We start from the raw sequence: 15,467 nt of genomic DNA, 5'->3' as shown, positions 1-15,467 counted from the left end.
GGTACAGAATCCTGTAGTCAGTACTCTGGTTTTGTAGAGTAATCATGATATTTACAAAGGCCATATACCTGTATATTAGTTCAGGGGCGAAGTTTCTAAAGATGAAAATTGAGAGGGGGGAAGGTACTAAAAAGGCTGGCCATGCTTAGGATAGATCAGTCACCTGGTCCGGATGGCTTGTACCCCAGGTTGCTAAAGGAAGTGGGGATAGAGAGAGCAGGAAGGCTTACCATAATCTTCCAATTTTCCCTCTGTAAGGGAGAGGTGCCAAAGGATTGGAGAGGCAAATGTGACACCTTATTCAGGAAAGGATATAAGGACAGTCCTAGCAACTACAGGCCAGTTAGTTTAACATCATAGGAACATAGGAGCAGGAGTAGGCCATTCAGCCCTTTGAGCCTGCCCTGCCATTCAATATGATTATGGCTGATCATCCATTTCAATGCCTTTTTCCCACGCTATCCTCATATCCCCTTATGTCATATGTATTTAGAAATCTGTCAATCTCTGCTTTAAACATACTCAATGACTGAGCTTCCACAGCCCTCTGGGGTAGACAATTCCAAAGATTCACAACCCTCTGAGTAGGGCGGTGCAGTGGTTAGCACCGCAGCCTCACAGCTCCAGGGACCCGGGTTCAATTCTGGGTACTGTCTGTGCGGAGTTTGCAAGTTCTCCCTGTGACCGCGTGGGTTTTCGCCGGGTGCTCCGGTTTCCTCCCACCGCCAAAGACTTGCAGGTGATGTGTAAATTGGCCATTGTAAATTGCCCCTAGTGTAGGTAGGTGGTAGGGAATATGGGATTACTGTAGGGTTAGTATAAATGGGTGGTTCTTGGTCGGCACAGGCTCGGTGGGCCGAAGGGCCTGTTTCAGTGCTGTATCTCTAAATAAAAATAAAATAAAATAAAAAAATTTCTCCTCATCTCTGTCCTAAGTGGCTTCGCCCTTATTTTGAAATTGTGTCCCCTGGTTCTAGACTCCCCAACCAGGGGAAACATCTTGGAAGCATCTACCCTGTCTATCCCTTTAAGTATTTTGTAGGTTTCAATGAGATCACCTCTCATTCTTCGAAACTCTAGAGAATGCAGGCCCAGTTTCCCCAATCTCTCTTCATAGGACAGTCCCGCCATCCCGGGAACAAGTCTGGTGAACCTTCGTTGCACTCCTTCAATGGCAATAATATCCTCCCTAAGATAAGGGGACCAAAACTGCACACTGTACTCCAGGTGCAGTCTAACCAAGGTTCTATACAATTGAAACAAGACTTCACTGCTCCTGTACTCAAATACTCTTGCGGTAAAAGCTAACATACCATTAGCCTTCCTAATTGCTTGTTGCACCTGCATGTTCGCTTTCAGTGAATTATTGACAAGGACACCCAGGTCCCTTTGTCCGTCTACACTTTCTAATCTCTTACCATTTAAGAAATACTCTGCACATTTGTTCCTCCTACCAAAATGGATAACTTCACATTTTTCCACATTATATTCCATCTGCCACGTTCTTGCCCACTCACTATGTCTGCCCAAATCCCCTTGAAGCCACTTTGCATCTTCCCCACAACACACATTCCCACCTAGTTTTGTGTCATCCACGAACTTGGAAATACTACATTTGGTCCCCACATCCAAATCATTGAAATATATTGTAAACAGCTGGGGCCCAAGCACTGAACCCTGCGGTACCCCACTAGTCACAGCTTGCCAACACGGGAATGACCCGTTTATTCCTACTCTCTGCTTTCTACCTGTTAAACAATCCTTAATCCAGGCCAGTATATTACCTCCTATCCCATGTGCTTTCATTTTGCGAACCAACCTCCTGTGGGAGACGTTATCAAAAGCCTTCTGAAAATCCAGTATACCACGTCCACTGACTCCTCTTTATCAATTCTGTTAGTTACATCCTCAAAAAACTCCAACAGGTTCATCAGACATGATTTCCCATTCATAAATCCATGTTGACTATGCCCAATCAGATCATTATTTTCCAAGTGTTCATTTATCACATCCTTTAGAATAAATTCTAGCATTTTCCCAATGACTGATGTAAGGCTAACAGGTCTGTAATTCCCTGTTTTCTCTCTCCCTCCCTTCTTAAATAGTGAAGGGAGATTTAGTAGAAATGTACAAGATTATGACATACTTAGATAAGTTAGACAAGGAAAAACTGTTCCCATTAACTAATGGTACAAGGACTGGGGGACACAGATTGAAGGTTTTGGGCAAGAGGTGCAGGGGGCATATGAGGATTAGAAGCTGTGAACTCACTAAATCTTGGGGAATCTGGAATTATTGGAAGGGAAGGCAGTTGTTCTGTATTGAACCCATATTGTTACCCAGACCCAAGAGAACCATCTCCAACAAGAAAGAATCTAACTATCTCCCCTTGACATTCGACGGCATTACCATCACTGAATCCCCCACCATAAACATCCTGGGGGTTACCATTGACCAGAAAATTAACTGGACCAGCCACATAAATACTGTGTCTACAAGAGTAGGTCAGAGGCTGGGAATTCTGCGCCGAGAAACTCACCTGACTCCCCGAGGCCTGCCCACCTTCTACAAGGCTCAAGTCAGGAGTGTGATAGAATACTTCCCACTTGCCTGGATGCGTGCAGTTCCATCAACACTCAAGAAGCTTGACACCATCCAGGACAAAGCAGACTGCTTGAGTGGCACCCCATCCACTACCTTAAATGTTCACTCCCTCCACCACTAGTGCACAGTGGCGCACTGTGTACCATGTATAAGATACACTGCAGCAACTCGCCAAGGCTCCTTCGACAGCACCTTTCAAACTTGTGACCTCTGTCATCTTGAAGGATAAGGGCAGCAGGGGCATGGGAACAAAGCCACCTGCAAGTTCCCCTCCAAGTGGCACACCATCTTGACTTGTAAATATATTGCCATTCCTTCACTCCCTCCCTAACAGCACTGTGGGTGTACCTACTGCTCAAGAACTGTAGCAGTTCAAGAAGGCGGCTCACCACCACCTTCTGAAGGGCAATTGGGGTGGCTAATAAATACTGGCCTTGCCAGTGATGCCTACATCCCATGAATGAATAATACATAGAATATTCTGGATAAAGGAATGGGTCTATTTTGCTGGCAAATTTGTGCCAGAGCTGAAACCTGTTAGATTCCTTTTTTTCCAGGTTTTTTGAGGCCTTTGGGATTGTCGCATATGTGGTGATGTTGGTTGTCTTATCTTTCCTGCTATCTCCTGGTTTCTAGTCTGCAGTCAGAACATTTGAGGCTTTGGTTACACTGGGCCATTGCATCTGCTTCTAAAAGATAAGAAACTTGCATTTACATAGTGCTTTTCACAACCTCCGGACATTCCAAAGCACTTTACAGCCAATGAAGTACTACTTGTAAAAGAGATTTTAATGTTGTAATGTAGGAAATGCGGCAACCAGTTGCACATAGCTAGGTTCCACGAACAGCAGAGATAAATAACCAGATAATGTTTTCGTGATGATGAGATAAATAACCATAGGAACAGTAAGAGGCCATTTAGCCCGTTGAGCATGTTCTGCCATTCATTGAAATTATGGCTGATCTGTGACATAACTCCATATACCTGCCTTTGCCCATATTCCTTAATACCTTTTGTTATGCACTGAAGGAGCCATGATGAAATACACAATGAAATAGAAGAATTATGAATTTTTTAAAAAATCAACTGTTAAAACGAAGCCACAAGAACATGACCACTTGTACCACAGTCAAAATGGAGTAGCAGTCACGTGACTCCTCCTGTACTGGAAATCAACAAACCTGTCTCCAAGAATGGAACTCGTTAACCTCGTCTGAAATAGCTCTGGGGTGAACACCTTTGAAATTGAAAAGAGCACTATTGCATTAATGACCCTTATCAACATGAATTAACTAACAAAGGATTCTGGAGACCAACAGACTCTCAGTACAAACCAAAATTGAATAAGTGTGAAATACCACTGTGTTAACAGAAGGGTCCCCATTCAGACATCAGTCGCTAGCCATGGTCTCCACATCCTGGTCCATTGTGAGGTCGCACCGTGGGAGCAAGCCATGGGTCTCCTAACAGAAATTCTAATGTGATGAATTTTTACCTTTAAAAGGTAACCCTCTGGAGAGAGAGTGGGATATCAAACCAACACCTTCAGAAAGCAGTCCAGCCAGTGGCTGTGCAAGAGATCCAGCCAAACAAGGAAGAAGCCCTGCTTCTAATTCTACACTTCAACTTGACTGCCACCTCCAGTCTAAAGTCTTCACCACCAGAAATCTGCAACACCTCAACAAGTTCAGGACTACAAATATCCAGGCCTGCACCTTTAAAAGAGACTTTCCATCTAAGAAGATTCAACAGGTTTCCTGTAAACCACGAACATGTACCTCATTTTGATCTTTAAATTACCTAACCTTTTCTCTCTATCTATTGTGTATGTGTGTGTGAGTGTGCGAGTGAATGTGTGGGTGAGGTTGCGATCGTTTCAGGAATTGTGTAAAAATAAATAGCTCTTTTTTAACCTATGAGAAAACCTGTCACTTGTCTGTTTATTTGACCTGGAAGACACTCGGGTTAACGCAACATTTTAACAAAACACGATTGTGGTCTGTTGGGAGGTGAACAGCAGGAACCACCCATGCTTCTTTCCACCTGTCCTTAACACTTTGATGGACTTTTGCTTACCAATTTCAGTTTCAAATTTAACAATTGATCTAACATCAACTGCCACTTGTGAAAGAGGGTTCCAAACTTCCACCACTCTTTGCTTGCAGAAGTGTTCCCTAATTTCACTCCTGAAAGATCTGGCTCTAATGTCTATATTATGCCCCCCCTAGTTCTCGACTCCCCAACCAGCAGAAATAGTTCAAAAGCAAAATACTGCGGAAGCTGGAAATCTGAAACACAAACAGAAAATTCTGGAAGTGCTCAGAAGGTCAGGCAGCATCAGTGGAGAGAAAAACAGAGTTAACATTTGAGGTCGATGACCTTTCATCAGCAGAAATAGTTTCTCTCTATCTACCCTATCTGTTCCCCTTAATATCTTAAAAACCTCGATCAGATCACCCTTTCAGCTTCAAATTTCCTGGGAATATAACCTTATTTTCTGTAATTTCTCTTCATAATTTAATCCTTGGAGTCCAGGTATTATTGTGGTAAATTTACACTGCACTCCCTCCAACGCTTTATTCTTCCTAAGGTGTGGTGCTCAGAACCGCTCACAATATTCCAGTTGTGGTCTAACCAGGGCTTTGTAAAGCTGAACTGTGCCTTCTACCCTTTGTATTCTAGCCCTCTAGAAATAAAGGCCAGCATTCCATTAGCCTTTTTGATTATTTTCTGTACCTGTTCATGACATTTTAATGATCTATGTACATGGACCCCCAAGTCTCTTTGAACCTCCATGCTTCTATCTTTTCAACATTTGGAAAGTAATCTGTTGCATCTTTTACAGGTCCAAAGTGAATTATCTCACATTTGCCTACATTGAAATCCATTTGCCACAGTTTTGCCCATTCACTTAATCTATCAATACCTCCTGTAAATTTATGTTTCCGTCTACACTGCTTACAATGCCGCCTATCTTTGTGTCATTGGCACATTTGGATATGTGACGCTGTATCCCATCATCTAAGCCATTAATAACTATGGTGAATAGTTAAGGCCCAAACACTGATCGTTGCAGGATACCACTAGTCACATTCTGCCAATTAGAGTACCTGCCTGTTTTCCTTACTTCCTGTCTCTTGCTGCTTTCCTAAACAGGTTAATAATTTGCTTTCACTAAAGTTGAAACTCATGGAATTGAATAGTCTCTTATGAGGGACTTTATCAAATGCCTTCTGGAAGTTCATATGAATAACATCCATAGACATTTCCCTGTCCACTACTTTAGTCACCTCTTCAAAAAAATTCAGTCAGGATCATCACCCTTTACAAACCCATACTGGCTGTCTCTGATGAGCTGAAAATTTTCAAGGTGATCACTCACACTATCCTTAATTATAGACTCCAGTAATTTCTACCCTTTGTATTCTATTCCTCTAGAAATAAAGGCCAGCATTCCGTTAGCCTTTTTGATTATTTTCTGTACCTGTTCATGACATTTCCATGATCTTTGTACCTGGACCCCCAAGTCTCTTTGGACCTCCACTGTTTCTATCTTTTCATGTGCGATGCAGAGCCAATTCATACCCTAGGGGGCAAGATTTCTACGTGCCAAAAAGACAGCCATAGACAAATGAAGAGGTAAGAGACAACATAAAACTCAAAAAGCCAAAAAACAAAAATGCAAAAAGTAGCACAAATCCTGGCAAATAGGAAAGATACAAAGAATGGAAAAGGGTAGCAAAACAACAGGTGTTAGGCTAACTGGTCTGTAATTCCTGGTTTCCCTCTCCTACCTTTCTTAAATAGCGGAGTGGCATGAACAATTTTCCACTCTAAAGGAATGGTTCCCGAATTGAAAGAACTTTGGAAGATTATATAGTCAGGGCATCTGCAATGTTTTCGCCTACTTCCTTTAAAACCCTGGGAGGGAAACTATCTGGTCCTGGGGATTTGTCACTCTTTAGTGCCATTATTTTCTTAATTACTGTTATTTTTTGCTTATGTAAATACTGATTCAGTATTCGTTTCCTTGTGATGTCTGGCATGTTGACCTGTTCCCCTACTGTAAATACTGCCACAAAGTAATTATTCAACATGTCTATCATTTCCTTATTTTCATTGACAACATCACCATTATCAGTTTCAAAGAGCCCACATTGCTCCTGACTGCCATCATTTTTCCTAATGTAATTGTAAAATGTTTTGTGTGATCTTGATATCTCTTGCAAGTTTCTTTTCATACTGCCTTTTTCTAGCTCTTACTATCTGTTTTGCTACCCTGTGCCATTTTTTGTATCTTTCCCATTTACCAGGATCTGTGCTACTTTTTACATTTTTGTTTTTTTGCTTTTTGAGTTTTATGTTGTCTCTTATCTCATTAGTTGCCCATGGCTGTCTATTTTTGAAAGTGGATATCTTGTTCCTTAGGGATATAAACTGGTTCGGTATCACATTAAATTCTTTTTTGAACACCTCCCAGTAATCTTTTGTTTTAAGATTTGCCTAATTTACTGTGGATAGTCTCCCTCATCCCATTGAAGTCAGCCTTACCTAAATCTAGCACCATAGTGGCTGTTTTGCATTTCTACCTTTCAGACACTACCATCAAACTCAATCATATTATGGTTGCTAATAAATAAATGTTCATGCACCATTAGGCTGTTCACTAAATCTGGTTCATTACTCATTACTAAATTTAATATGACATGCCCGATTGTTGGCTCTAGGACGTACTGCTACAGAAAACTATTCCAGCTACAATCAAGAAATTCACTACCCTCTGACATGTGCTAGTTTGCTTATCCTAATCCAAATGAAAGTTAAAATCCCCCTTTAAAGGCACTCTGCCTTTTCTACATGCTTGTCTAATCTCTGCATTTAGAGTCTATCATTTCATAGCTGCTACCAGGGGGCCTATACACAACTCCCACTAGAGTCTTAAATCCTTTTCTATTACTTAATCCTACCCATAAAGTCTTCACTGACTGCTTATCTCTCATTATATCCTCTCATCGTCTAAGGATCTCATCTTTAATCACTAAGGCTGCTCCTCCCCCTCTACTGTTTTCCCTATCTTTCCCATAGAACCAGATAATATGTTTTAGTGATGTTGGTTGAGGGATAAATATTGGCCTCGTCCCTTCAGGTAGTACTTTTCTGAATATTTTTGGCATAGTATTAAATTCAGAGATGAAATGGAATTTGCTGATTTTGTTTATAGATGCACATGACTGTGTTGCTTAAAGTCCAACCTTAAGATGGCTTTCGCCCAGTGGCCTGCAGTGTGGCTCTAATGTGCTGTTTCCAGTGTTTGGCTCAGTGACCATTGGCATGAGCTCCAAAGTGGTTCTGAAAGGCATTCTATTGGAATGAGACACGATTATAGACCAACAAACTGGTTTATTTTACATAATCCAAATACAGTTTTCACAGTGCGATTCACCAATTTCCTACTCCTCAACTAAAGAAGACAAAAGGTGACTTTCAACCAAGATATTTCTAAGTTAATAACTGTTGTCTGAATCTGTGTCCTGGTGTGGGAGGGGAGGGGAGGGGTGGGGGGGGGGGGGGGGGTGGGGGGGAGGCGAACGTGTGTGTGTGTGTGTGTGTGTGATAAAGACAGTTCTCTAACTCTTCCCTCAACTCTATGTGAAGGAAATTAGCTTGCTGAGCTGTAAATCGAGTTACCACCCGAATGGCATGATTTCCCTTGATGTGGTAGCTTTGTGGCACCTGTATATCTGTTCAGCTAAGCCTCTTGTTGGGCACATTGAATCAAAACCATTCTAGCACAATGGCAAGCAATCCTTAGGATGAACTTAGAAATTTGCATTATTGCAAAGCTACAGAAAGATGCAAAACGCTTGTCTACCTGATGTGTCTATTTTTTTCCTCTTACCCGGGCCCATTCTATTAGCATAAACTGATGGGGGAATGTATTGAATTATTTTCTATTGTTTCCTAATTAACATGGCAAATCACCATAGATCCATTTCTGCTGGTTAATGTTACGTAAACATGTTGTGGCATTATAATAAACTGACAAAATTCTGCTCAAGCAATGCTGTTAAAACTGAAAATGCTACAGTACCTAAAAATGTTTAGTTTTGTTTCTCTTTCAAAAGATAGTTTTGTGTTGATTAGGCGTGACCGACTGTGCCTACTTTAATGGGGATGCTGTTTATGTCTAAAAGAACAGCATTTTTACACCTCAACCAACCAATTTTTCTTCCTTTTTGCAGGTTGGCCTTGCAGTTGTTAACGGGCAGCTGATGGCAGTGGGTGGGTTTGATGGCACTACTTACTTAAAAACAATTGAAGTTTACGATCCAGATGCAAACACATGGAGGTGAGAACACTGATGGATTTCTTCTATAAACAGGCTTGCTGCTCAGAACCAGCTTTCAGTATATTGTGTTGACAATGCATTGGGTCACTAGTGTGCAATGTAGAAGAGTGTTAGGACACAGGTTTGTATCTTGCTGGTATATTCCTTTTTTCTTCCTCTCACACAGCCCTCTTTCCCACAGTCTCTGGATTTCACTATAGAAGGTGCCAAATGGAATAGAAAAATTTGAGGTCTTCATAAAGCTCTCTTGTGCACCTTCCAGTAGCCAGTGATTGGCAGAGTAGTTGGGTACCAAGCCCAACGTGCTCATTTACATGTGAAAATCTTTGAAGGTGCCAGCTCAGATTAGCAAAGTAAATGGGATCCTAGGCATTATAAATAGAGGCATAGAGTACAAAAGTCAGGAAGTTATGCGAAACCTATATAAAACACTAATTCAGCCCCATCTGGAGTACTGTATCCAATTCTGAGCGCCACACTTTAGGAAGGATGACTTTGGAGAGGGTAGAGAAGAGATTTAGTGGAATGGTTCCAGGGCTGAGGGATTACAATTAAGTGGATAGACTGGTGAAGCTGAGGTTGTTTTAAAGCTGAGAAGGCTAAGAGGAGTTTTGATAGAGTTGTTTGAAATTATGAAGGGTTTAGATAGAGTAAGTAAGAGGAAACTCTTTCCAATGGCTGAAGTGGCGATAATGAGAGGACACGGAGACGACACGGATTTAAGATGCTTGATAAAAGAACCAGAGGCGACTTGAGGAAAAACATTTTTACGCAACCATTGGTTAGGATTTGGAATGCACTACTTGATAGGGTGGTGGATACAGATTAAATAGTAGCCTTCAAAGAGAATTGGATAAATACTTGAAGAAAAAGAAATGCAGGGATATGGGGAAAGAACAGGGACTTGGGACTGACTGGATTGCTCTTTGAAAGAGTCGGAGCTGACCTATGGGCCAAATCACCACCACCACCTGTGCTGTACTATTCTATGAAATTGATAGACTGTTTGTGAATGAGGGGCATCGCAGCTGAACTTCTTGTTTCCTCACCTGATATGTTTACTGCATTGTATAGTTTTATACTTGGAAGTATTGTGAACTGTGAAAAGGATAGCGATAGACTTCAGGAAGATATAGACCGGCTCAAGGAATGCGCGAATACATGGCAGATGGGAAAAAGTTTGCAGGGCTACAGGGAAAGGGCGATGGTGTAGGGCTAACTAAATTGTTCTTGCAGAGAGCTGGCATGGGCTCAGTGGACCCAGTGGCTTCCTCCTGTACTGTAACCATTCTATTCTGTACTGTAACCATTCTGTCAGTCACTTAGGAATGGAAGTACTAATTTCTCTCTTGCCCACTCTGCCCTCCCCAACCAGCCCAAGGATATACTGATCAATTGCATTTTTTTCTCTCTCAACTCCATCCTTTCCCCAACTCAAGTAATTGCTACCACTGAGTTCAGCCAACCCGGGACTATTAAGTCTGTACAACTTTGTACCATACTTCATAATGTATATAGGTACTAAGTTGTTGAGATGGTGTATTGGAGGGGAATTTCAGCATAAAAATATAAAACACTATTTTTGGTGGCATGGTTTTATGTATATTGCTGCACATAATTCGTGGCCAGACATGATCTAATTGTTGCGTACAGAATATGAGTTAATCTGTGGTCCGTGGCCTTAACTGTGCAAACCCAGAATACAATCATGTGTATTGATTTGACATATGGTGATCATTTTCCATGTGCACTATTGTGCATCACTAGTAGGTTAACCAGTTTGTATGCTTGTTGAAGGTGGTTCATATTTTTTTTCCTTTTTTTTCCCCTTGCCCCTTCTTCACCCCCTCAGATTATATGGAGGTATGAACTATCGCAGATTGGGCGGTGGAGTGGGTGTGATCAAAATGACACACTGCGAATCCCATATATGGTAACCAGTAAACTCTGGAATCTTTGCTGCTATTGGATGCTGTAATTGTTGGAAGAGAACATTTTAATTTTGGGATTCAATTTGATGGAATCTGGCTGCTCATCAGTCAAAAGAGGAGAGCTGCTCTCCGTTAACTAACCTGAAGACAGCTCTGTGCAATACATGGTATGTGGAAAAACCGGACATCTAGGCAGGTCTGGTGAACACTTCTAAGGATATTATATATTGGTGCCTATATAAGTTTTATGTGTGGGGAAAGCTTTCTCATCGAAAACAGTTGGCAGCACCACAACGGTTAAAGCGGGGAGTGCAGAAGAGTTGCACGCTTTAACTTGGATGGCAATGATGGAATCTACTTTTTAATCTTTCAACTTTTTGAGGAATTTATAAACTAAAGGGAAAAGAAGTGTTGATCTGCAGCATGGCAGAACACTCTTCAGAGCTAAGTGACTAGCACAAGACGTGGAAAATCTATGGTTGCTATCAAACTGAACAATTCCACATGTTTAAAAAAAGAAACTGGTGATCGTGAATGTTAAGCTAGAGCAAATGAAAACTCACTTGCTCCCCATTGGAGAACCGTGTACTAAAACCACACGTAACCCCTGCGATGTACTTTTTTCTGATGTTTAATAATCTGTGTTTGGTACAGTGAATGTAGTTTCCTCTATTCAGGATATATAGCAGGAGTAATACAGAGTCCTGTACTCCCCAAAGTATTTCAAAACTGGAACCTATTTAAAGGGCACTGTGTTCATGAGAAAGTGTACTGCAAACCGTTTTTTCCCTCCCATTATAGGTGCATAGTGTGGTGATGTACATCACATCACTTGAGCATGAAGCCGTTGTGACTAAATATGGTGCATGGCTCTTCCTCCTGGAAGCCAAAAAAGAAATAAGTTTGGAAAAGACTTTCTCATGATTAGCATGCCCCCTTCAAGGTCAATTCTGACTTGACTGAAGGAAAGTTGATCTTGAGCAGTATTTTCTTTTACCAGGTCTCTCTTGGTTTTTGCTTCTAATGAAAATAAAAAAAAGTTGGTTCACAGCCTCCTTGTTGTCAGATGTCATTAATTTTGTAAATTGGTTGGTATGGAATATTTTCAAAGCTTTTGACAAGTTCAGTGATGCACCAGATTTTAAAAAAATCTCCTATAATTTGTGACTAGGATGGGTGATAACAGTTCACTAAGGCTTGAGCTGAATGACCTTATGTTACAGGCTCTATGTTTCGATCGTAAGTAGGGCCCTACTAAATTCACAGCCATGCAAGATGCATCATGGACTGTGAAATTGGCCATTTATTATTCTGCACCAATTCAAAATTTTGATCATTTTCTCTTTGTTGTAAATTCTCAATTCATGAATGACATTTATTGATTTGCTTTGTGCTTCACCTTACCGTTCAAATCATTCCTGTTTAATTTTCTGATAGCTAACAAATCCATTGTTGATCTCTGTTTTCCTCCTCGCCTTATCGTAATCGTAAACCATTGTGATTTCCTTTTTCTTTCTGCAAATTCCGTTCTGTTTGTTATGGCTTTACTATGGCTAATGGCATCAACTAGTGTTGGAGAGGCAGCGCTGCAGGAGTGGGAGTACAGAAAGGGGAAAGCCTCTGCTGCTGTGTTAGCAGCATTTGAAGATTGTGTGGATGTGCAGGTAAAAGTAATTTGGAAATTCTGTTGCAGATTGAAGTGTTTAGTGGAAGCAAGAAGTTGATGCAAATAAAGTATAAAGTGTGTTTAAAGAAATCTGGGACTGTGCTTGGCATTAAATGTTTCTTTCTGATGGTTTGTTGCAACACTGTGAAACTTATGATGTAAATACATGTAAGTGTAATTAACAATTCTTAAAATGCTGTGACCATGAAATTTATAAAATTTGACCATGAATCTGCTAGGGCCCTAATCACAAGATTACCTCCAAATGAAAGGAGGAAACATCCAGGTGTAATTTTAATTAAGACAACCCTATTGTCAGCGGCAATTATGGTAAGGGAAAGAAGGCAGGTTGGACATTTGATCTTAATTCATAGAATTGATCTTATCTGTGGTATTTACTTTGCAGTGCAAGGAACATTGACAGTGGACAGGGAATTAATTTTTTTAAGCTTGTAAAGATGCACGTATCTTCAGTGGTTTAGGGTGCCCGGAGATGTTTCACTTTACTCAGCATTCATGTGAGTAGAATTCTTGCAGGAATTTTCCAGTCTCTTCTCTTAATTTTGGTGAAAGCAGCAGAAGTTAGAGCAGGAGATCAGATGAACCTCCAGATTTTCCAGGTGATTGTGTTTCAAATAATACCTATTTTATTTTGCCGCCCTGCTCCATTCAGGAAGACTGGAAGATCTGAACTATAGACCTCCACACCTAGTATAAATGTAGATCTAATTAATAATTGCACTTAATGCATTGAGAAGTCTTCAAAGTGCTTCACACAGTTGAATGCTTTTTGAAGAACAGTGACCGTTAAGTAGACAGTTCTGTACCAGTAACCTCAGCAGTGGGGCGAATGAGTTTTTGATTTTTTTTCCCTTTTGATGGTATTGGTGAAGGGAAGAATATTGCTGAATATGAAGTAGATTTGCAGATTTACCCAACACCCTCATCTGAAAATGGAATGTCATTCTGCCGGTGAAGTGCTCAATCACATCCTACCCCTAGAGGGTACTTTATATTCTAATGACTTAGTCTAGAATTTAAATCATTTTGAGTTGTGGTGCCCAGTATTCTTGGCTATATAACATTTCATTTATAGCATTGAATAAATACACAGAATAAATTTTTATTTGTAGGTGTTTTGTGTAGAAAATCCACTCCATCCATGTTTAATATTTCCCATTGCTTGAAAATGCCCTCATTATTTATTCATTTCAGTTGACTGGTTACTGTATAGTCTTTTTTCTGTAGAAATTAGCACTCATAAATTGTTCAAATGTCAGTAAATTCCTTTATGTTTTGTGTTTGGTTTTGTTTATAAGAATAACCTGTATTATGTCCCATTTTAATGTAGATGCTGAAAACAGTTTAATATGTCAATTAATCAGGTACCAGGAATTAAAGGCCTGTTCAGGTCGGGAAAAAGAACTCGCGCCTGACCCGGCCCGAGTCCCTCCGATTTTGCCCCGAGCCCGACCCGACCCGAATTGAATCCGCCACGACTTGACCATCCCTTTGTTTACCTTCCTGACATGGAACCTGCAGTGCATGCGTGATGACATCATAGTGGCATTACTCGTTCACTGTGCAGACTCAGTTTTGACCCAGACTCCCAGCTCAGGTAAGTTTTTTTTAAAAAAAAAATTTCAATACTTACCAGCAGAGCATTTAGCGTGTGTGTCCGGCCCAACCTGACCTGGACTCTACCTGACCCGGAAGAGGAGCCCGATCCAACCCCGACACGTCTGGTCTGGGTCGGGTAGTATGCCTTTACCAGGAATGTTTTTAGTAAATTTGTTACGACCTATCAAATCAAAGCCCCCAATTGAAATATATGATTCTGATTGTGGTGGGAGAAACGCACTGTTGATTCAGTTCTGTCCCTCCACAGATCGCCTAACATATTTTAAACTTTCCAAATTAAAGACACAGACAAATTGTACCATCTATTAACCTCTGAATGAGGCTAACCAAACCAGGTGTCTTTAGATCAGCTCCATTCTTAAACACTACTAAGATATAAACAACATTTAAAATAGAAACATTAGTGTCCTTGCATATTTATTCTCCTGCTGAAGTGAAATCTTCCAATGTAGAATAGTCCAAGGTTGCTTGAAGTCCTCACAACCATCCGATGGGGGGAGAAAAAGGTTGTTCAAAGGAGAACAGTCCGTAGTCTAATTCAGCAGTTGAAGTGATGCTTTCCTTGTCCAGCGATGAATCGCAACAATTACAGTTCAGTAGTTAAAGGAATTTGGTTATTTTCTTTTAAGAAATTAATCTGGCGTGACATCAGAATTCTGAGAGTATAATAAATAGGGTTTAAATAAACAGAGAGCTCTCATTTCCTTCAGTGTATGCTGGTCCAGCTGTCTGTCTACAGTTTCTCTGTTAACTCTCTCCCCAAAGCCAGGTTTTCAATTAGTTTCAAATGTCATTCGGCAACAATGTATCTCTTAATCCTCAGACTCTGAGTGGCTGTATCCCGGGGCAATAAGAATGCATTCATTGACTCAAACTCTAGAGCTTGTTGCCTTAAAGCAGTACTGCTCCCTTTCCAGCCTTAAAGCCACACTGCATTCTTCCGGAAAAAAAAAATCATAACAAATTGTTCTGGAAGAAATCTGTCTCGTTTCTTCTCCCTTGAGCTTTTTCTATCCAACCTATTGTCTTAATGTTGTACTGGCCACTTAATGTTACAACAGCACAGAAATAAGTCATTCACACCATCGAATCTCTCTTTTTCTCCCAAGCCATTCTATTCTAATCCCACTCTTCTGTTTTCTATGTTCTTTAAAATTTTTGTAATTTATCGACTCAAAAGAAAAACTTGCATTTATAATCACGCCTTTCACGACCACAGGAAGTCCTAAAGCACTTTACAGTCAATTAAGTATTTTTGAAGCGTAGGAAATACAG

At 40.7% G+C, this 15,467-nt stretch overlaps 1 protein-coding gene across 3 annotated transcripts in view; it reads left to right on the top strand.

The window, feature by feature from the left end:
• klhl20 (kelch-like family member 20) overlaps positions 1 to 11,938 on the top strand; it is a 92,351-nt gene extending 80,413 nt beyond the window's left edge. For all 3 annotated transcript variants that reach the window (XM_068037906.1, XM_068037907.1, XM_068037905.1), the window contains 2 exons: positions 8,848 to 8,954; positions 10,807 to 11,938. In XM_068037906.1, the coding sequence (XP_067894007.1) occupies positions 8,848 to 8,954; positions 10,807 to 10,891 (192 nt within the window). In that variant the 3' untranslated portion in view covers positions 10,892 to 11,938. The remainder of the gene's footprint in view (positions 1 to 8,847; positions 8,955 to 10,806) is intronic.
• Positions 11,939 to 15,467: the final 3,529 nt, after the last annotated feature.

The sequence above is a fragment of the Heterodontus francisci genome, chromosome 8 (assembly GCF_036365525.1).
Source record: "Heterodontus francisci isolate sHetFra1 chromosome 8, sHetFra1.hap1, whole genome shotgun sequence".
NCBI lineage: Eukaryota > Metazoa > Chordata > Chondrichthyes > Heterodontiformes > Heterodontidae > Heterodontus > Heterodontus francisci.
Note: the sequence above shows the minus strand (reverse complement) of the source record. Positions and strands in the feature narration are given on the sequence as shown.